Source organism: Mesoplodon bidens, assembly GCF_964165515.1.
Source record: "Mesoplodon bidens genome assembly, chromosome: 16".
Lineage (NCBI taxonomy): Eukaryota > Metazoa > Chordata > Mammalia > Artiodactyla > Ziphiidae > Mesoplodon > Mesoplodon bidens.
The window spans coordinates 4,612,112-4,636,384 of record NC_138173.1 but is presented as its reverse complement, the minus strand read 5'-3'; the positions used below and the strand labels follow the sequence as shown (position 1 = coordinate 4,636,384).

At 39.0% G+C, this 24,273-nt stretch overlaps 1 protein-coding gene across 1 annotated transcript; it reads right to left on the bottom strand.

The window, feature by feature from the left end:
• Window positions 1–1,806: 1,806 nt before the first annotated feature.
• RP1 (RP1 axonemal microtubule associated) lies at window positions 1,807–11,937 on the bottom strand. Its single transcript, XM_081258522.1, has 3 exons — window positions 11,269–11,937; window positions 10,429–10,603; window positions 1,807–8,328 (listed from the first exon to the last, which is right to left on the bottom strand). Exons 1-3 carry the CDS (start codon window positions 11,905–11,907, stop codon window positions 2,723–2,725), a joined length of 6,420 nt encoding a protein of 2,139 aa, XP_081114648.1. The 5' UTR covers window positions 11,908–11,937; the 3' UTR covers window positions 1,807–2,722.
• Between the last annotated feature and the right edge of the window lie 12,336 nt (window positions 11,938–24,273).

The following is a 24,273-nucleotide window of genomic DNA, read 5'->3' as shown; positions in this document are numbered from 1 at the left end:
TTGTGGAAAAAAATCCTTTGAATGTTTAAAAGAAAAAAACCATTTTCACGTTCTTTTAAAGATGATTGGAATATTGCTTCAAAAAATATAAGAAACCTAGTTCTTCCCTCAGCATTTTTACATATCTTTCTACATGTGTGGATTCGAAGTTAATAAAGAAAGAGCGCTCAAAAGCACTTCTTATCCATTCAACACACATTTACTAGGTGCTTACCACATCCCAAGTAATACGCTAGATCTGGGATATCAACATGAGTAAGACCTGGTTCCAAAGCTCAGACAAAATTCAGTGCCTCCGAACATGTTCATTTTAGACAAGTACATTACACAGTCGTGCATTACCCTTTCATGTCTGTCACTCCCAGTTTCTTCTTCCCAATATCGCCTGGCTCTCCTAGGACATCATTTGATGTAGTATTACTAAAAACCATATGCTACATGCCACATTATCCTAAAAACTCCTCGTTGTTGTGAGTGATTTCCCCAATCTCCTTGGTACATCTAAATATCACTCCTTCCAAATTAAAAAGAAGAATAATTTCCTTGTCTCTGCTCTGGGGAGAGTGCTAATAATTTTTAAAACATCGTACTCCTTCTTCCTCACGTGAGAAGAATAAAAATGTAGTAAAAGTAGCATTGACTTTCAAGCACAAAGGGACTTGGTTCAAGTCCTGACACATTTACTGTGCACCACTGACAAAAGTACTTTACCTCCCTGCTTCTGGGTTCTCTCATCTATAAAAAGGGAGCAACAAAGCTAAACTCACAGCGTCTTTATGAGGAAGGGTTACAGATAATAAATCCGTAAGATTACCATAGCCCCTGGTATACAGTTAGCACAACTTTAGTGTTAATTCTCCTCCCCTTTCTATCACAGGAATACCTGGGAGATACTGCAGGTTCGGTTCTAGACCACTGTAATAAAGTGAATGTCACAATAAAGGAAGTCATACAAATTTTTTTGTTTCCCTGTACACATAAAAGTTATGTTTACACCATACCCTATTAAGGATGTAATAGCATTACATCTTTAAAAACTAATATACATGCCATAATTTTAAAATACGAAGCAAAAAAATTGCAACAGTAATATCAAAGATCGCTAATCACAAATCAACAAATAAATAATGAAAACGTTTGAAACACTGCAAGAATTACCTAAATATGACAGAGACACAAAGGGAACAGGTGGAAATGTTGGGAAAATGTGCCCGACACACTTGTTCGACACAAGGTTGCCACCAACCTTCAATCTGTAAAAAAAGCAGTATCTGCAAAGTGCAGTAAAGCTAAGTGCATGCATATCTCCACAGTTTTAGCCCCTTTATTTCACCAAAATTTCTCATTGCTCATTACAGAAGCTTACATAACTTCCATATTTCAATTAGAAGAGTGCATCACAAGGTAGAAAAGTCATACTCTATGTAGAGGTAGACTTCCTCTGGTTAAATAAATAGCAACTCATAATTTTTTATGAATTTATGACTCATGCTGAACTGAAACCAAAGGTATTCCTTATATAGGTAATTACTTTTAGTTCCCCAATGCCAAATTTATGTTATTTTAGCACCTCCATGTGTGGCTCCAAAAACATTAATTTTTCTATATTGAGTCAGTTCCAGACAAGAGACATAAATTTCCACGTTTTATAAGACTTGTTTCTATACCATCAAATAGTCATGAAGAACAAGGAACCTTAAAAGATACCCTGGTTAAGCCCCAGGCAAAAATAACAAGTATTCAAGAGACAATTTATGGTTCTTAGTCTAATCAAATTTATTTATCCTTCTAAGCAACATGTTTTTATTTATATCTAATTAAATATTTTATTAATGCAGGTGGACACAGAAAGAAATCTGTCAAGTTCCTCTCCACAGCAGTTCTTTTTCAATTTTGAGAACTCTGGGTGAAGTCACCTTTCTCTTTTCTTTTCCAAGTTAAATCATTCCAGTTCCTTTCATTTTTCTTCACAGAGCATGCCTTACACTTTTCCATTTTTTTCTGACCTATCTGAATTTCTTGACATTTTACTAATGTTTAAGAGAGCATTAATTTCTAGGCAAAGTACTGGAGAGCCAGCTTAGTAGTACAGCATCTTTTTCTAGTCATGAGGAAAAACAGTGAATCCCCTCCAATGGAAATGCTTGTAAGTACATTAGACAGATGTCCTGAGGAAACTAGATTCAACACATTTGGCACACACACAAAAAAAAACTTATGAGATTGTTGTTGAGATCTTACAATCATACTTTTATCAAATCAGCAGTTAAAATTAATAAATGAAGTAATTTGAGACTATGTCTATTCCATTAATTCACCAATATCTTCAATACACATTTTGCACTAAGCTGACAACATAACAAAAAGAGGGGGATATAATTCCTGTCCTCAGGGCATTTATGATGTCTTAGGAGAAAAATAACAGAAACAAGAAATTATACATGCTCAAGAAAAAAACACACAGAAACTTCAAAAATAACAGAATAGAAACTGAGTCTGTAATTGCTGAAAAAATGAAGAACACAGAAATGATGAAAGTCAAGTTGGATAATCCAGTGGCAAGATTTCTAGGGTAAGCTCATTTTGAAGAAGTGGCAAATTCCTAGAGGTTATCTAATCCACATCCATCCCATGTGCTTCATCTTTCTCATGAAGAAAGGCCGTGTTGATATCGAAATGAGAGATCTCGTTCATCACGGCTTTCAAGATCAGTTCAATTTAATTAGTTTTCCTCTTCCCAAATGAAAAGATTTTCATCTTCAAAAATATAAAATATTTCTAATGTGCTTCTGCTGCTGATATCTAAGGATGCCTCAACTTGGCAAAATAGGCAGGCTTGGCCAAGCATTTCAAAGGAGCAATGATAGTTATTTTCTCTTACTATTTGGTTGAGATTTGTTCTTGAGTTCTGGAATCTGTTATTTACGACGTTGTTATTCCCATCAACTACTTCAAAGATTTCATTTGTCTGATTTCCGGGGTCTTGTATATCTGAATTCACATGACCCACAACTAGCAACAATGCGTGCAAGAAATTCTTTAAATATGATTGAAACTTATTTAAATTATTTTCTTCCTCTAAGCCCAAGAAGTTAATTCTTTTTAATTTTCTCCTTTTATCCATCAAGTCAAATGTGCTATTAAAATAAAGCCAATCAAATGTACTGCCAATGGCATTATCAATAAATGCTTTTCTACTACTTGCTTTGTTTTTATCTCTGAACATGTTTTTGTTTGACTGTAGTAAACATGGGTGTATTTTCATCCATAATTGGAGACTCAAAGAATTTTCAATATCAGAATCTTTGCAATATGCAAATCCTCGGTGTTCCTCATTTACAGGCTGGTTAATAACAGTTAGTATTGGGCAATGTTGACCACAAATATTATAGAGTTTATCCAAAGAGTCACCTTCCTGAAGTGCACCATGAATTACATTATTACCAGGCAATGGTTGGTTTTTAATAGTATCATCAGAGACAGGATGGACTTTGTTATCAGCAGATGTGAAGACATGAGTGACAGATGTGCATACTCTCTCTGACCTATGATTACACTTCTCTTCTGCATGGTGGTTTGGTATTCTCTCCTGAGAACAAGTTTTATTTTGAACATCCAGCAAATCCTCGCGAAAAGGCTCAGAGTCGCTACAATGAGGCATGTTAAAATAACTGCATCTCAGTTCAGGAGGTTGAGTCAGTTCCTCCAATTCTGAAGAGGAGAGTTCAGCCATGTTTGGGCCTGAGGCCCAATTTCCAAAATGTGAATACGGTACCTCACTGCTGTTATTATCAAGTAGAGTATCCACTGATGTGGTGTCTGCATTGCCACACATGCCAGAATTTTCAAGAGATGATACTCTTAGCAAATGATTTTCTTTCAGGAGCCACTTGCCCTTGTCAATCAGTACCCCCTCTTCCATGTCTCTGAGAATTCTGTTATGACCATTTTGTTCAGTACCGTGTTCTACAATGTCTTCCCCATGGTAACTGGCCCTCACATTATTAAAATCACATTTATCTCGCTTTTCCTCCTGAAATTTCTGCAACACAGTTGAATTACTAGATACCTGTTCAGAAGAGCCAAATGACTGACCTTCAGAATCATAAAGACCTACTTTCCCAGCACCCCGAAATTCCATAGAATCATAAGGACAAACCTGAGATGTGTGTGTAGACCCAGAAAAAAAAGATGGTTTCATAATCTCTGCTTTACCATAAAGTTTTTCTATTGTCCTTTTAACAAATCCTTTATCATATTCTTTCTCTTGGGCCATCTCCTCACCACCATCACTGGATGTTTTATATGACTGTTCATTCTCACTGTCTTGTCTATAATCTGACCAACCAGAAGTCCCTGACCTTTTGAAGTCATTTTTAAAATTAAGGAGAGACTCTGCAAAACTTCCAGTTTCCATGCTTTCCACCATCTTTTTTACTCTCATTTCAGTTTCTCCTTCAATGAGCTGCTTTTCAGTATTTTGCTTAGAATCATAGCAAAATACTAAAGATGGTGGTGTTGCCAGCCTCCTACTGATTGTCTCACAAATGACACCATTCCTTCCTTCTTCTTCTGTAATGTTCCTGCTAGAGACTTTGATCAATTCCAAATTTTTACTAGCCTCTAACTCCTTTTGGATCAATTCTTCAGTAGCTTGCTCTCCTGAATTTATCTTTGTATTAAAGGTATCAGTGTTCTGGTTTTCTAATTCTTCAGAAGATTCCAATTCTGAAATGTTTCTTTCACTTGATGTCATGCTGTTGGTTATTGAGCCTGGTTCTTCAGAAGTCTTTGAGTCTTCCTTATCAAAAGATGTATATGCATTTTTATCCTGAAATTTCTTTAATGAACAGTTTTCAAATTCATCTAGAGAACTACGTTTCCTATGAAGTTCTGGCTCAGTTGCATCTTGGAAAAAGCCACCGTGGCTTAAATTACTGACATTTTGGTGTGACACCAATATACTAAAGCCATGTTTACACCCAGGGTCTGCCAAAATATTTAGGTCTTTCTGAACTTCGCCAACTCTTTCTAACTCTTTGGTCAATTCCAAATTATCAGTATATGTGTTTTCTTTGGAATTTAAAAAGTCACTGGTATTGCAGACTTTGATGGGAATGTAGGCCTCATCAACTGTGCAAGCCATCTCACAGATACGGTTTTCCTCATAAGCACAAGCCTTATGAGAAGACAGAGTGTCAGTAAGTGAAGAGACCTCTCCTAGGAAACAAGCCTTATTCATGGAGGTCTGATCCGTGGTACAGCCATCACTGGGGAAAGAATCATCACTGAAGTTCCAAGTCTCTTTTGGAGGGTAAGTCTTATTCACAGTGCACATCTCACATGGAGAGCAAGTCACCTCTGAAACACAGACTTCAGAGACACTGTCCTCACTGGCAGAACAGCCTCCATCTAAAGAAACTTTCTGTGTTTTCTCATTTTCAATGCATTTAGGAACTATCTGAATATTGGGTGTAGAACAATTTGCAGAAAGATCTATTTGAACCATGTCCTGTTCTTTCTCAGTGAGTCCAAAGTGATTTGTGGTTGATTCCACTAAACTGGCAACAGCAGCCTTCAAGTCATCTGCTTCCTCTGTGACAGCAACGTGCTTCAGAACCTCCAACAATGCAAGTATTTCTGAAGTTCTGCTGGTAGTCTTGTGAGCATCACCTCGACAGAAGCTATTCATACCTCCCTTTAGGTTTAGCACCAGGAGCCAAGCTAGAAGAACATTAGTGGATGAATTATATATCCGAGAAGGAAAGGGAATATCTGCAAGTGAACCTGGCATTTGAACAACTCCATTCTGAGTCTTGTGACTACTAGGAACGAAAGCTTGCAGTTGGCGAAGCAACCAGACTGGTAACAGGTGTTTTGGAGTGTCCTCTTCCATAAGATCTACTTGAATGGCAGCCTCTACACTTTGCCCTTTTGTACCTAGGTTTATGTCTTTGTAAACAAGGCTTACCTCTTGTCTTGACTTTTCAGCAGATACCTGACTTTTAGTATTAGCATCATCAATAGCTGACTGTGACAAAGTATGATATTCATGGATGGAAAGCAAGTAAGCATCCTTCAGAGATTCAACCTGGCTCCCATAGAGATCTTTGGTAAGTTCTTCACTGTTATCTTTGTCAAAACATGTACCGACCTCTTTCCCTAGATTATCTCCTGTCAAACTGGCATTTTCAGTTATATGTTTATTACCTTCCAGGACAAAATTATTTCCTTTTCCAGAACTTTTGTGGGAATTATTTCTTGGAAAACAACTGTTATAAGCTACCACGCTCCTTTCCTTTGTGCATATTGGAGCTGACTGTCTAGGTTGCAAAGCTGAATCTGAACTTATATTCTGCAACCATCTCTGTACATAATTTTGAACTGAATGATGGGTAATAGCCTCAGGAAAAACAGCCTTTTTCAAAGAAGCTAAGGAATTTGCCCTGGTTGTGACATGTTGTTTACTTAGAATAGTATCTGATTTCAACCTATCACCTTTTTGTTTTTTCTGGCTTCTTAAAGTTATCTGTGAATTATTAACTTTTGAAACTAAACTCTTCTTTGACGTTCCTCTCAAATACCAAGAGGCTATTTCTGCTTGAGCCTGTGGACCACAAAAAGCATTGGGTTTCTGCTCAAGAAAGTTAAACATATGAAATAAATTTTGATTTTCAAAAGTATTTTTGCAATATCTGAATTCATTATGGGAAAACACTTTTTCTCCTTGACCAATTTCTCCTTTTGTAGGTCCTCCTAAGTTTACTTTGTTTAGTGGTCTGGATTTTCTTTTGGCTAAAAGTCCCTGAACCTTAGGATTATGAATAGTATTTAATTTATTTCTAGGGAGATTCCTGGAATTCACAGCATTATTACTTTTGGAAGAAAAATAATTTGATTCAATTACCGTATCATTTGCATGGAGGTCTTTCTCACAAAGTATCTCTCCTTTAAGGGGACTACGTGAATCTTGCAGTATGGTTTCCTGTGCAACTCTACCTCTTGTGTTTATTCTTTTACTCTTCCTAGGGATTCCTTTCCTTGCAATCTCCCCACCCTGATGCTTGGAATTTATCATATGCTGCTGAGATTTCATCTTCTTTTTGCTGGCAACAGACGATGAAATCTGCTTTTCGTTTTCTGGAAGTTTTGTTAAACCACACTGAGAAAACTCACTAATTAGTTTGTCAGTTCTTGTGGTGACAGTAGAGGATCCTACTGAAGCTGGGGTCTCTGAAATAGTTTTGTCAGTTCCAGAGTTGTTACCTGAAGAATGAGTTGCATCTGCTAAAAAAGGACTAGATCTATCATTGGTATTACCATAAGTTCTTAAATTCTTGACACTAGTTTTGTTGTCTGCTGTTACACTATCAACTATACCTTCCTCCACAACTGAGTTTTCTGATGTAGTCTGTGGCAAGCCATTATTATGGGACATCTCTAATATCTTCTGACTTGTAATTTCTACAACACCAGCACTTAGTGCATTTGATTTGAGCAGTCTGCTTTCCTTTTTTCTTTCTAAAGATGACTCTACCTGCTCATTATTATCAACTTGAACAAGTACTGGTCTGTTGGATACTGATGACATTTTACTGCAAGAATGTGTGAACATGTGATACTCAGATTTGTTTTCCCCATCTTTCCTTTCTTCACTATAGGAAAACTGCCCAATCATTTTCTCTTGCACTTCAGTTTCAGATACTAAGGTCACACTCCCTATCACAGATTTCTTTTGTCTGACTCTCCTTGGTCCAGGTGTAGGGGGCCTATAAAAATGATGTTTCACTTGATCCTGAGTTCCCAGGGTGGCATTTGTGTCCATAGCAGCATTCTCCCAACTAGCAGAATTGCAAGTTTCAGTATCCTGATCTCTCATTGGACTGTTGATCTCCTCTGCCAAACTGCCCTCTTGATTATTGCCTTTCTCCAGAGGTGAGACATCGGCAGACAATGAACATGCTGTAATCTTTAAACCAGATGATCCATCATCTGTCCTTCCTGGGAAACTGCTTATCTCACTCTTTTCATCATTATTAGAAAGATCAGCTCTACAGACAGTGGTTGTCCATTTTATGGTTTCCTCCTCTTTTATCTTGAATCGAACTTTCATCTCAACTGTCATAGTACCATCTTGATTAAAAATAATTGATTTCTCAACATCATCTTCAGAAGGATATATCAATAAATTCTGAGAATCATTTTTTTCTAAGGCCAAGTAATTTTCAGAAGCAAAAGAATGGTCTGAGTAGCAATCATTACTCTGCATTTTGTCAGAAGAAACAGAATAAATTTGAGACCTTGGGCTTGAAGGTACATGTGTGCTCACTTTCAAGATTTTAAAAGTAACAGATGCCCCACATCAAAATATAATGTGGAAGACAGAGAAGTTATAAATATCCAATAGAAGAGGCAGCAAAGAAAGAAAACAAAAAATAATTAGTATGAAAAATAACATATTTTCTAAATTTCATAGTAAGATGTTGTTAATAAGTTTCTCACCTCTATATATTCATGGGTCAATTTAATTCACTGTAATATCTGGTACATTTCTACAAACTACTCTTTAAAAGAGAACTTATAACTCTACTTCAATGAGGAAATTCACAGAATTTTAATCTTAATGAGTTTAATAAGGCAATTTTAAAAAGGAAAGTATAAAGTAGAAATTGCTAAGGATTCTAGCAAAAATAGATTTTTGTGGGATTTGGTTTTGTTGTTTTATTCTGTTCACCAGTACTGAAATTGAGGTTTAATCAAGTGCTGCTTACCTATTCATATAAGCAAGTAATAATTTACGGTGGTATTCATTTTCCTACCTGTGTATATCGAAGGGAGATATCTATACCATTATGAAAGTAAAAACATTTTTAGAATATATTTTAAAGGCTAGGTTAATCTAGTAATAATTATTAATTTAGCATTCATTTTGTATAATCCGTGCATTTAATTTAATATCAGTCACAAAAGAGAACAGATCTAGTCAAAGACCCAGATATCTAGGTATTTTTTTTAATGTGTACCTCTAGAGATAACCTTGGAACTCATGCTTTCTAAACTCAGTCAGATTAGTAGTTTGTATAGATGTGCACATGCTTACCATCAATTAAATACTTTAGTTTCAAAGTATAAGCCTAGAGATACTTCCTCTTATTTTTAGTATACTTTCACCAAAATTATAAATGAAAATGTCTCAGTCATCATTTTTTAAAGTAAAACTTAACAAAGCCCTCAGATTCCCTGAAGCCATTAAAAATCATGCTCAGAAACCCACATCAGACAGAAGACAATAAAATCATTTTGATGAAATGACCAAGGTGAACTAGCACTACCCTGCACATAAGATATTGGGCAGCTGATGCCTATGAAACATACACATGAACAATTGGCTATTTAGTATATCCATGAAATAACTAAAGAACAACACTAAGGAATAGTTGAGTCTGCCTAGTTTAGCAATAAGTAAAGGAATTAACACCACTTAAAATGTGTATCATTCCATGTTTACATAAAATAAAAATTAAAAAGGAAGTGTAAATGGCAATCAACACGTTCGCCTGGAGCTAAAATACTGAGCACTGTAAATAATGAGATTAGCTCTGCCTGAAAAAGGGAATTTACAGCCTATCCCACACTCTTGGGTGTCAAGAGGCACTCCTCCCCTATCTAAAGGATAACATCTCATTGGACGGCATTTCCTAAGGAACTATCAACCCAGAGTACTGTTAACCAGCATGAACTGGCTATATGAACCTTTTTTTTTTAATAAATAAAAAGTGGATTTAAGGGCCTGTGATTTTTACTGGAATAACTTCAGAAAGTAGAGCATGTATGTAGTTAGAGGTTTCTTTTTTTTTTTTTTTTTGATCACACAGTGCGGCATGTAGGATCTTAGTTCCCTGGACAGGGTTTGAACCTGTGCCCTCTTCTGCAGTGGAAGTGTGGAGTCCTAGCCACTGGACAGCCAGGGAATTTCCAGAGATTTTTTTTAAATACGTCGATCAAATAACCTGAGCTCAGCTATCATCTGCATGGTATTATTTAGAGAAAACTCTGCAACTACCAGAGAGTCACTTAGACATATTCCACGGAATTTAGTATTCCTCTCTAAATCAATGGTGGCATTTCGATCTTTTACCTAGGTATTAGATGCAAAAACAAAAACAGAAAACAAACAAAAAAAACCTCATCAATTTAAACAGATATATCATTGACTGATTGACTTCAAAAAAATCTTTTTAAAAAAATTATCAGATGATCCCTACTCCAGCTACAAATATAACAAATTTCAGTTTAGAAGGTTTTGATCCTCTCCTTTTCTGTGATGAAGGAAATCGGTCATTTAAGATGAATTTTTGTTGTTGTTGAGGTTTAAAAAAAAAAGAAACTGAGGGCTAAAAATAAGGGCTATATATTTAAGTGACTTACTCTTTCTGCTATCTGACCTAGCATTTCCCTTGGGGTACACACGGTGAGAGATTATCCCCGGTACTCTAGCAGGAAGCAAGTACTTTTGGATGTCATAATTTCCTGGTTTAAATGGCTCCCTTCCTGCTGCCACCACAGCTCCAGAGCTCAGGATCACAGCCTGGAGACTGGGAACCTAGGGGGGAAAAATCAAAGAGTTATGGTCCTGACATGAGCAGCACGAAGTTTTGTTCCTTCCATACGGTGAGTTTATAACAGATTAACTCAATAGCCTCCTGGGTTTGAAAGTAATAATCACCCACCACTCGCTGGGCACCAAATGACGTAAACAAAATACCGAAGAACCAAGGGGGAGAGGGAAGGGGGTGTTAGACCAACACCCGTCTTCAGCCCACAGCTGGCACAGGCTGACCGGTCTTCTGCCATCATAACCAAAGAAACCTTTAAAGGGTACACAGTACTGCCCCTGTCCTCCCCACCCAAGCATCCATCTGGGAAAGGGCCTGACGGACACACCAGGACCGGGAAAGTGACACACAAGTCACAGGAAAAGGCTTTCTGTACCCAACAGAATGTCACTCTTGGCCACGCCTTTTCAAGAAATATCATCTAGACAGATTCTGTGCCAACACGTTCTATAATGCGAGACTCAGGGAACGGAGCATGCGAGGAAAAAAAAAGAGGCCCACGGGGCCCACGCCTCGTTGCATTGACCCGGAAACGAAGAACAGCCACGGTGGGGTCGGTGAGCAGGGAGCACGCACGGACGCACGCATACGCACAGGCGCGGGAAAAGCCTTCCTTCCCCGGGGCCGCCATCACGTCCCTCACGATGCTCACCTTCCTTCCGTCCGTGGCGTAGAGCTTGGTCACCGGGCGCTGCATGACCTCCGTCAGGTGCTGCAGAAAGACCTCGAAGCTCTGCATGACCCTCCTGCTCAGGAGAACTGCGCGCCTCGTCTTCGGGTCGCCATTCCTGAAGACCACTAGCCGCCGCGGCGCGCGCAGCATGCCGGGAGCGGCGGGAGCGACGGAAGCAGAGGAAGCGGCGGCGGCGCGTGCGCGCTGCGCGTGCGCGCTGAGGGCCCGGCTGCTGAGCCAGGGAAGCGGGCGCCGGCGGGCCTTTTCCAGGTCCACCGGCTGCATCTTCTTGCCGTGGGAGCACAGGTACGACTGGCCGTCCTCCAGCTCCTCCAGGCGCGTGATGCTGTGCCTTCCTCGGGGGGTGCTGATGTTCCTCACCCCGAAGGGTAGGGGCACCTTCCCCGACAAGTTATCCAGCAGAGCATCCAATGTCTTGAAAGAACGAGGGTTCAGCACCACCCGGACACCGCCAAACTGCGGGTCTCCGCTCTTGTAGAAGCTGATCCTTTTGGCCACGACAGGCTGAGTGACGCCCAACTGGCGAGGAGAAGGAGCCTGACTTTCAGAAGAAATCCGACGAATCGTGGAAAAACTGGTGGAAGGAGTTTCACTCATTTTGGTTGAGACCTGGAGAGGGAAGGATATTATTCATCTTCACACCGTGAAGATTAGGTGCTAATGCTAAAGCCAGCTACCGATAGCTGTTCCTCGAGCTTCATTCATTCATTCATTGATTCATTCATTATACCTACCTATTTTGAAAGATAACTTTCGGGGCTTAAGACATAAAAGCAGCAGTTAAGTAAGGGTATTTATAATTGAAACATTAAAAACAACCTAAAGACACTAATAAGGGCCTAGGTAGATAAATCATGATTTATACACCCATGGAAAACTATGAGCCATTGAACATGGCTTTATTTATTGGCATAGAAAAATGGTCATGACCTATTTATTACTAAGTGAAAAAGCAGCTTATAGGATACACATGCTATGCCATTGCCAATGTGTACAATATTTATTATACTAGAAGGAGAAAGTCTAAAGTATATACAGCCCATTGTTGATGGTGGTTATCTCTGATGGCAGAGCTATGGATAATGTTTGTGTTTTTTATACATTGCCAAATTTTGTGAATCTTTAAAATTAGCAGGTATTATTGAACAGTTAAAAAAAATCAGAAACCATCATCCAATGAGAAAAGAGAGTTTTGCAACTGATCGATTTAGTTCTGCATGTCCTGGCAGTTAAAGAAAAGGGAGAAAACAGGAAATGTTTATAAAGTTCAAATTGTCTGTTGGATGGAATCAAATGAACTCATCTAGAGGAAATTGGCTCCTGACATTAAATTCTAGAAGGAATGTATCATATATATCCTTACATAAGGGCCATGTTAAGGTAGTGTAAGACGTTTCCATTACAGATAGTAGAACATTCAGGTAAATTATCTCACACATTACTAATCTTACTTTGGGAAACGCTGCATTAAACAAATATTTTTAGAATGAATGACATTACTATGGGCTGCTTAAAATGGTGCAATCTGGTTACTACTCCCCATAGTGGTTCTAAAGTGAGCACTTCAGGGGGGGAATTTAAGAGCCATTTTCACCAATCACTGAGGTTTTTCTGTCTTCCACTTTCCAAGTGAAGCCAGAGTCTGACTGACAACTGAGCAGCTTGTGGGAGGGTTTATCTGATGCTGGGCTTGTTTTTCACTGGTGGCATAGTGTGGCTATTTTCTGTTGTTTTAAATCAATGTAATTATTGGTGTCTTTTGACAGAGTAAGAATGCCCTGCAGCCTTGAAGACAAACTGAACAAACTAAATAAATATGATCAGTATTACAGAGATGAACAAGGCATGTCTGTCATTATAAATCAGCTATAAATCTGGCCCAAATCACCTAGTTAAATGTTTGCAAGCTGTTTTCTAAGACTCTTCATTTATCTCCAATACGATTTACAAATCTCATTTATATGTAACTTAGGAAAATGCATTCAAAGATCAGCCTAGAAATTAGATGTGTCTCCCTTTCTCTCTTCCCAAGCAGTTTAAAGTAATGATAACACTTAAGACACTAAAGGCAGCTGTAGCAGGCATGCACATCAGGAGCTGGGGAATCCAGGTTTGCAGTGGAGTCAGCAAAACCTCAATCTCCCCTCATCCTCAGCTGATAAACTGTGCCACGCCCTGAATCTCCAGGCCCTCACCAACTGTGAAAGGGATGAATTCCTTCAGTATTTAAACAAAAGACTTCAGAATTCTTTGCCTCTAACTACTTTTTAGGTTGGTTTACTTAGTATTTATTTGAAAGTATTTTACATGAATAATGTTTGAGACACATTTTTCACTTAATTTTGGAAATTATATTTATCTAAATGGAAGTGCGTAGTGAAGTTTTTAATTCCAGTAGTTTTCTGCCTGGATCTCACTATTTGGAGAGCTGTTGACCTGGTCGGCATGTTGAGAACACAGTTATGTGAGCCGATATGCTAAGGGTTTTGTTTGGGGGGTTTTGTTGGTTTTGATTTCTTCGTTTTGGGCTAAAATAAGAGAAAGGAGATTTTGTGCTGGGACCAGAAAGGAGACCATGGAAGATAGGGTCAACTGGACGGAAGAAATGGCCCCCATTGTCCCTATCCCACTGCTACCCAGTCCTGGTCATTGGTTTTGAACCTGATGCATGAAGGGAAGAAGCTAAAGTTACCACATTCTGGGAAGATGCCATATTCCCAGCAGTGGAGGAGCATTTACAGAGCAAGTACTTGCAGCAGGGTAGTTGCCAGGCACCTTGAGGAGGAAGCTGTAGCAAAAGCAAAGTGAAAATACAAGTTCCTCTTGCCCTAGTTGCATGTAAGAGGATCTCTGGGAACTCCTAGGAGTCACTGGGGGAAGTTTTGGAGAGGGTTGAGATTTTGCATACATGTGGGTACGGTTTAAGAGCCTATGGTGAGGTGGGCACTGCACAGAGCATGGAGAAGAGTCAGTGTTACGGGTGAATAAAAGGATCTCTGTGCATACAGTGCGCAGTATCGTCACTGGGGAACAGAGTGCAAAGTTGATTTGTTCCAGAGGGAGTGTTTCAGCCTTCGCCTTGACATCATCATATGTATGTCCTACAGTGTCCATGGGAAAATCACAAATTAATTCAGTAGCACAACTGAGGAAGAGTCACGGTACCATGAAAACATCAAGGAGAGATGCTGAGGGTGGGAAGAGGTGGCGGTCTCCAGAGGAAGAGCTGTGTACATCTGAGATGCCAGAGGCACAGAGTGGGGGGATGCCCTCCAGGAAGAAGTCAGGGATTAGCGCAGCTTCTGCCAGTGCACGCGAGCAGACCAGCGACGCGGTCAGTCAGCCTCCACAGTAGGGTGTCCGCTTTTGTGAAACAGAGCTACCAGCCTCCACAACTTTTAGCTACCCTGTCTTAGTTGTGCACCTTTCATAATCAGCTTTAAAGACTAATCGGAATTATTTGGATGGAAAAAATTTTAATGTTCCTTTACATACATTTTAGATAACAAGGTTTATTCTTTGCCCTCTGAAATCGGATAATGCAGTAGGATACTTAGGGGCTATGTAGGGAACAAAAAAAACTGAGTACTTAAAGTGGTCTAATTCTTCTCCCAGCAGGTTATGCTGAGGGAGGAGAAGGGGAGGTGGACAGAGGGAAAAGAGGAAGCTAGGATCTTAAGGCTCTCAACTTTCCTCACCACTGACTGCCCTAGAGGTAGCAAAGGACCCAGTTAACAGTCTCTTGCCTCCAGCCCAAATTATATTGAAATCTTCTAATGGCCTGACGATATCTTCCCCACTTCTCTGCAAGCTCTTCATTGCCTACAGTCAGACCACGGGCCTGTCATGGATACTTGCATTGCTTTTGAACATAAAGCGGATTTTTTTTTAACACCCTTGGTTTCACTAGGTTCAACCATTGTTATGCTGATCCGTGCCTTCATTGGTCTGAATCATCAGTGCTGCTCAGAGCTAAATAGTTGCCTCTACCAAGAGGGCTGTACCTTCTCTCCACTACTCACTTGACAAAACAGATGACGGATTCACAAGATGCAGGTGCATCATGTCCTAATTATATTTTTAATTTACTTTTCTAGCATGTAGTAGGAATTCAAGCAATTCAGAAAGAAAAATGAAGTAGAAAACAAAACATAAGAGAGGTATATTCATAATGTTCTATAGCAATTCAGATCTGATGCTGCAAGAAAAAGTAGTTCATCTCACAGGTCATAACGCTGTGGGGTGGCCTTGGGGGTGAGGGTTCAGAAGAGAATTACACGGCAGCCACAGCACTGCTGAAGCACAAGCAGCTTTCTCCTTAAAGTATTGCACAGATTGCTCTAAAGAGTTAATAGAGCTTTTATAATCAGAAGAAAACAAAACTTTACCCATATTTTAATACACTCGAATTGCTTGATTTCCTGATACTGAAGTTCCCTCCTACTTTAATATCAGCATATTGTGAATGTTTCTTGCATATTTGGGTAAAAATAACATTAGCAGTGTTTAAATAGTTTTTCTAATGGTTACATACAGAACACAAACATGTAGGCTAGATATGTAAAGTAAAGTACAACTGGCTAAAACAGATTATTTTCAAAATAAAGATTTTAAATAGTTTTGTACTTACCAGAACTTGAAACTTCCCTTATAAAGGAAAAGATGGGTTAAGTTGTTTGAAAAATTCCCATAAATGTTACCGGATATGTAACCTGCTTGTTTCGTGCAAGGAAACTAATGTCTTTGGATTTATTCTTAGTGCATCCACTCAGGGATTGAGTACAGCCAATTAATTTAATCTGAGGTGATGCTAATCACCAGACAGAATTCACCTTAAGGGGACCATAGCCAGAAACAAGCCAGTTCCCAGCATGCTCCGCACTTCTGAAATCTTCCTAATTAGTTGCCCTTGCATTGCACCTTACTTACCTAGTATCATTCTCAGGAGAAAATACTTCACCAATTCATAAGCATTTCCCTCCCAGACAGCCTTAAGTCCTCATTTATTTTTATTAAAGAGAAAATGTTGTTACGTTGCTAAAAATGACATTTTGTCATTCTTTGATAAGCAAGTCTGAGTCAGTATTTACTCATGGTAGTCATTAAAAAGAAAAGGACCTAAGCCTTTTGCTTTTGTTTTGTTTTGTTTTGTTGCTTTACTTTTAAAACTCTAGGTTTTTTTTTAATTGGAGTATAATTGCTTTACAATGTTGTGTTAGTTTCTGCTGTACAATGAACTGAATCAGCTATAGGTATACTTATATCCCCTCCCTCTTGGGCCTCCCTCCCCCCCTCAATCCCACCCATCTAGGTCATCACAGAGCACCAAGATGAGCTCCCTGTACTATACAGCAGGTTCCCACTAGCTATCTATTTTACACATGGTAGTGTATTTATGTCAAATCTAATCTCCCAATTCATCCCACCCTCCTCTTCCCCACCACCGTGTCCACACATCCATTCTCTACATCTGCGTTTCTATTCCTGTCCTGCAAATAGGTTCATCTGTACCATTTGTTTAGATTCCACATATATGCATTAATATATATTAGTTTTTATCTTTCTGATTTACTTCACTCTGTATGACAGACTCTAGATCCATCCACATCTCTACAAATGACCCAATTTCGTTCCTTTTTATTGCTGAGTAATATTCCACTGTGTGTGTGTGTACACGCACACACACACACACACACACACACACACCACTTCAGACTATATTACAAAGCTACAGTTATCAAGACAGTATGGTACTGGCACAAAAACAGAAATATAGATCAATGGTACAGTATAGAAAGCTCAGAGATAAACCCATGTACCTATGGTCACCTAATCTATGACAAAGGAGGCAAGAATATACAGTCTCTTCAATAAGAGACTGGACATCTACATGTAAAAGAATGAAATTAGAATACTACCTAACAGGACTTCCCTGCTGGCGCAGTGATTAAGAATCCACCTGCCAATGCAGGGGACATGGGTTTGAGCCCGGGCCCGGGAAGGTCCCATATGCCACAGAGCAACTAAGCCTGTGTGCCACAACTACTGAGCCTGCTTTCTAGAGCCCATTAGCCACAACTACTGAAGCCCGTGCACCTAGAGCCTGTGCTCTGCAACAAGAGAAGCCACCACAATGACAAGCCCCCACACAGCAACGAAGAGTAGCCCCCACTTGCCACAACTAGAGAAAGCCAGGGCATAGCAACGAAGACCCAATGCGGCCAAAAATAAATAACTTTATAAAAATAAAAAAAAAAGAATACTTCATAACACCATACACAAAAATAAGCTCAAAATGGATTAAAGACCTAAATGTAAGACTGGACACTATGAAACTCTTAGAGGAAAACATAGGAAAAACACTCTTTGACATAAATCACAGCAAGATCTTTTATGACCCACCTCCTAGAGTAATGAAAATAAAAACAAAAATAAGCAAATGGGACCTACTTAAACTTTAAAGCTTTTGCACAGCAAAGGAAACCATAAACAAAAGACAAAAAGACAACCCTCAGAATGGGAGAAAATATTTGCAAATGAAGCAACGGACAAAGGATTAATCTCCAAAATATACAATCAGCCTTTGTTTTTAATGTAAGCACTCTTGCTTATTATGGTATCAATGTAGTTCTATGAAAATGGCTGTAAATGTAACAATTTGGCTACTCAGCATACCGGGACACATGAGAGAGGCACCACCGAGAAGTGATGTGGCACTTCTGCACACACAGCTCTCCCACCACTCTGCTTAATCATCATGGGGTTTGAACGTGTTTCAGGGCTTTGTCCCACATGCAGTCCCCAGATGACACGCACTGCCTCTGATGGCTACCTGTAGCCTAATCTGATTTGAAGATACCTCACCTAATCAGATTTACCAGGCTTCCCGCCTCAGCTCTGAACCGCAAAGACAAGGTCCTCTGGGAAAGAAGGACCAGGTTCACACTTGTGCTGCCAGACACTGCCTCCAAACAGATCACAAAAGGAAAAAGATTATAAAGCTGCACGGTTTGCCTTGTAAGTGCTGCCTTTGTAACAAGTGACCAATTAAAAAGTAAAACGACTAAGAAAAGGAGGGAGGGAAGAAGGGAGGGAGGGCAGAGAGAGAGAGGCACTGAGTGAAGGAAGGAAAGACAGAGCGAAGGAAGGGAGGGGGGTAGAAAAGAGAAACAGTAGTGTTTAACTTGATACAGACCTCCATTTATAACCATCACCACCACACAAAGACAGGGCAATTGCGTCATTTAAAAAAATGCATGTTTACAGGGTAGCAATAGGCATGAATGGCATTATTACCAGCTCAAAATTGAAGTGTCAATTTTAAAAGTTTGGAGTTAGATATAATCTGCTCTTAAATAGCTAAGGACTAATGAATCCTATAATCCACGTCGAATAAACCATTCACATCCATTGGTTCTATTTCAACAATGAAGGACTTTCAACTAAAGGAATTCCTTTGGGGCATTTCTAGAAAAAGTAAAATTTCATACGTATAAGTCAGCATGAAGGGGCCCTCCCTTTCCAAGCATCCCCCCTAACACACGTTCCACTCCCATGACTCCAGTCAGGAACAGGGACCAGTACACCGGTTGCCCAATCATGCCACCATGCTGTCTTCCCAGCATCCCTTGTCTCTGGCAGATGCCACTGTAGGAAGTCTAAACCACTGCTTCTCAAGCTTGATCATACACACAGATCACCTGGGGATATCTGTCCCATTCTGTCTGGTCACCACTGACCAAGCAGCCAGACCGCGGGGAGCCAGTGCACCGAGGTTAAGCATGTGTGCTCTAAAGTCAGACCTCAGTTGAAATCCTGTCTCTTCCTTCCAGGCCATTCACTTAATTTCTCTGTGACTGTTTCCCTGGCTGTAAAATAGCGGGAAACACCCACCTTCTAGGCTCATTGTAAAGACTAAAATATATATTACATGGTAGGCAAAGTGCCTAATGTCCTAATGTGTTCAATAAATGTAAATTTTTATTTTGCCATGTCAGTATTCTTTTAAAACACTTCCATTGTTCTCACATCCTTTAGTAAATACTCCCACACCCTACTATACCACACCGTTTGTGGTCTGACTCCAGCTTACTTTTCCAATTTCATCTCATGTGTCTTACTCAACAGTTTGAATCACTTGACATTTCTTAAATGTGGCTCCACACTTCTGCACACATTGTATCTTTTACTCGGTATGCCTTCTCTAGCCCTAACCCCCTGCCCTACATTACCGTCCACCTTTCCATCCCTTCCTTCAATACTCAGCTCATCTCAGGAACTTTTCTTTCACCCTTGCCTTCCCACTATGCAAGCATTCTCTGCTGAATAGATACCCTCCACTGTGCTCACTTATCTGTATAAATATATACTCTCTCTCACACTTGTCACCACACTGCCGTTGGTGGCTTCTTAGTTAATACGTTCATTAAGCACCATAAGTGTAACTAATTTATTCCCTCAGAATTTCTAGAAACAGCTCAGTGCCTCGTACACAGCAGACACTCGATAAGTATCTGCGAAAGGAATGATCCTCTGCTTGGGTTTAATGCAGTGTGTTATAGAGACATATATGCCTGAAGAACCCTGCCTCATTTTAACTGCTAGAATTTACCTCTCTAGGCAGATCCAAGGAGCCCAGGGAAGGGCTCAGATTTCCTCAGGAAGCATAATCATTTGGAGCAGTTAGTATGGAACATGCCCTTTGTCATTCCCATCCAGCCCACATGGAACTCTGTGTAAGGTCCATTCTGATGAAGTTAAATTACTAGATGTTAAACCTGGATGGTCTCTACCTTGGAAACAATTTCCCACACTACTGATCTCCTGGATTTTGAAACGGGCATCTGTCATAGTTCAGGCTGCTGTAACAATACCATGAAGTGGGTGGTTTAAACAACAGACATCATTTCTCACAGTTCTGGAGGCTGGAGAGTCCAAGATCAAAGCGTCAGTCAATGTGGTTCCTGGTGAACCTTCACTTTGGCATATCTGAATTGCAGCATCACTCCTCTTGTGCTCTGGGGCCATTATTAAGTAAAATAAGGGTCAGCTGAACACAAGCACTGTGATACCATGCCAGTCGACCTGATAACCAAGCAACTGCTAAGTGACTAATGGGTGGGACGCACAGGACAGAGGGATGATTCAGGTCTCAGATGGGATGGAGCTGACAGTGTGAGGTTTCATCACATTACTCAGAATGGTGCACAATTCATAACTTATGGAGTCTTTATCTCTGGAATCTGAACAACAGAAAAAAATAGATTTTTTAATAATTAACAGAGCCTCAGGGACCTCTAGGACTATAACAGAAGAGCTAACATTTGGGTCATCAACAGTTGCAGAAGAATAAAAACAAAAATAAGAAAATCCCACAAGGACTCAGAGGCAAAAAATATACAAATCAATGTTCACTGCAAAGTAAAGGAGCTGTTACAGTGGAGGATTACTGGACTGAATGTCAATATTATGACATAGTATGAGTGTGTTTCGTGTTTGGTAATTGCAATCATTTTTGCTTTTGTTGTGGTCATCCATTTACAATTCTTGGTGTCAGTTTATTTATCTCCTGTAAAAATAAAATACAGTGTGTGTGTGTATGAAAAAAAAAGAGTTGCAGAAGAAAAAGAGAAAGTATGTGGAGCTGAAAAAAAATATTCCCAGAAATAACAGCTGAAAATTTCCCATATCTTACAACAGAAAAACTGTGATACAAGAAGCTGATTGAATCCCAAAGACAATAAACTCAAAGAAATTCATGCCAAGATGCATCATAATCAAACTTCAGGAAGCTAAAGACAAAGAAAAAAATTTGAAAGCAACTGGAGATGACATATTACATACCAGACAAAAACAATTTGAATGACAGCAGATTTCTCATCAGAAGCCACAGAGGCCAGAAGGAAGTTATAACCATTTTTCAAGTACTAAAATGAAAGCTGTGTCAACTAGAGTTCTATACCCAGTGAAAATATCCTTGAGGAATGAAGAGTAACCCAAACATGATCAGATGAAGGAAAGCAAAGAGAATTTGCCACCAGCAGACTTACTCTGAAAGAATTTATAAAGAAAGTTAACTAATAAAAAGGAAATTATGAAAAGAGGAATCTTGGAATGTCAGGAAGGAAGAAAGAACAACGGAAAGACCATAAATGTGAATAAATACAATAGACTTGCCTTTTCTGGAATTTTCTAAATTTTATTTGACAGTTGAGGCAAAAAGCATAATACTGTCTTACATGGTTCTCGATGTATGTAAAGGAACTATTAAAGATAAATGGGGGAGGTTAAGGGGAGCTAAGTTTTCTACACTTAAACTGGCAAAATGTCTACATCAGTAAACTGATAATTATGTATGTACAGTGTAATACCTAGAGCTACCACCAACATACACAAAGAGATATGCTCAAAAACAATATAGAAAAAGCAAAATAAAACTCTAAAAACCATTCATGTATCCCACAGGAAGGCATAAAAGAGAAAACAGGGAAATGAAAAAACAAAGAGAACAAAAAATAAAAAATAATATGGCAGATTTAAGCCCTAAGATATCAATAATTAGATTGAAGGTAAGTGGCCTCACATACTGTATGATTTTGTTTATATAACATTTTTTAAATGACAAAATTACAGAACAGATTGGTGGTCGTCAGGGTTAGGGATGGTGTGGAAGAATGGTGGGTGTGGTGACTGAACAGTTCTGTGTCTTGATTGTGGGGTGGTTACACATGTGATGAAATGGCAGAGAACCAGACACACACATTTCCATCAACCCAAAAGGACACTTTGTCCCCATTTGCAGTCATTTCTCATTTCCACCCATACCCCAAAGCAGCCACTAATCTACTTCCTGTCTCTGCAGACTTGCCTATTCTGGATATTTCATATAAACGGAATCATACAATATGGAGTCTTTTCTGTCTGGCTTTGTTTATTTATCAATAGAATGATGTTTTTGAGGCTCAACTATGTTTTAGCATATATCAGTACATTGTTTCCTTTTATTGCCAAGTGCTGGTGTGGTGCATGAATATACCATATTTTGTTTATCCATTCAGTAATTGATGGACATTTAGGTTTTATTACTAATCCTGTAAAGCAAGCAGTCACATCAATTTTTAATGTGCTCCATACAACACAACAGGCATAGGCCTCCGTCTGGAAATAATTGCTAACGAGAAATACACGGGAACTAAATGACATGGGAGCCATAATTCCCGGTGCTGTAGCAGACTCACATTCCAGCTTCTAAAATTTATAGAGAAGAACTGAACTGATACCAAATTCCATGTATAAACAGCATCTATTTATCTACCCATCTAGCAGTGCTGTAGTAACAAGAACAATAATAGTAACAATAATAATAATAATAAAGCGTATTGATTACTTACTTTGTGCCAGGAACCACGCTTAATGCTTTAACTAAATTATTTCATTCAATCCTAGCAACAACTCTATGAAGTATGTACTATTATTATCCCTGTTTTCCAGCTAGGAATACCAGGGTCAAGGAAGGAATAGTATTTTACCAAAGGACACATAATTAGTAAATAGTGAAACCTCTTAACCACTTTGCAGTAATGTTCTCTATCTAATGTTAAAGTCTATATATGTGTTGAGGGCATACTGTGGAGGGTCAAAAAACCTGGCTAAGATAAAAAAAGAATGAAATAATGCCATTTGCAGCAACATGGATGGACCTAGAGATTATCATACTAAGCGAAGTAAGTCAGAAAGAGAAAGACAAATACTACATGAGATCACTTATGCGTGGAATCTAAAATATGATACAAATGAACTTATCTATGAAACAGACTCACAGACATAGAGAACAGACTTGTGGTTGCCAAGGGGGAGGGGGGTGGGAGAGGGGTGGATTGGGAGTTTGGGATTATCAGATGCAAACTATTATATACAGGATGGATAGACAAGGTCTTACTGTATAACACAGGGAACTCTATTCAATATCCTGTGACAAATCAAAGAATATGAAAAAGAATGTATATATGTATATATATGTGCATAACTGAATCACTTTGCTGTACAGCAGAAATTAACACAACATTGTAAATCAACTATACTTGAATAAAATAAAATGTTTTAAATGCCTGGCTAAGGAGTTTTTGTTCTATTCTGTAGAAGATGGAAATGCACTGAAGACTTTTGAGCATGGAAATGACAACATCAGAACCCAACATTTCACTGACATTGCTAAGTCAGATGATTTGGAGCGAGGAGGCTGTGGTGACAGAAACTGGGGAGGTGGCCCTAAAAATAGTTAAATCAAGAGCTCCTGAGGGTCTGACTTAGAGTAATGAGAATAGAAATAGAAAGGAAGGAAGTTATTTCCAAAAATTTCAGAGGTAGGCCCAAAATAACATAACAATAGGTCGATTGTGGAAGGCAAGGAGATAGGTAATTTATTTAATCCTTTAAATGAATAATCTACTGTAACTAAAGAAGCCAGTACAGAGCATAGTTCAGCAAAAGTTGTGTGAAGCAGGCAGAGCAAAGATGACAACAGGAGTTGGCTTTTTATCAAGTATTTGCTGTAGCCTCGTTTAAATGGGTAACAAGTTTTTCAAGCCTGGAAAAAGCTGTAATGTCAATAACAACAATAAATCTACATAAGAGGAGAGACTGTTAAGTCAGGAATTGTCTAAATCCATTCCATTTCTTTTTTTTTTTTTAACATACTTAGTTTGAGGTCACAGAAATGATCCAGGTAGTGATGTCCAAAAAGCAGTTATTAATATGACATTCAAGATTGGGAGAGATCAGAAGAAGAGAGATTTTAGAGGCATTCAAGTAGGGGCTGTAATTTGTGTCTTGGGATCACTGAGAGAAATAATTGTGAAAGTGGTAAATATTATTCATGTAATGAAACGGGCAAACTCTAGAAGTTATACAGTATTTACAGTTGTGATATGGACAGAGCCCATGATGGACTTGATAGTCTAAGTT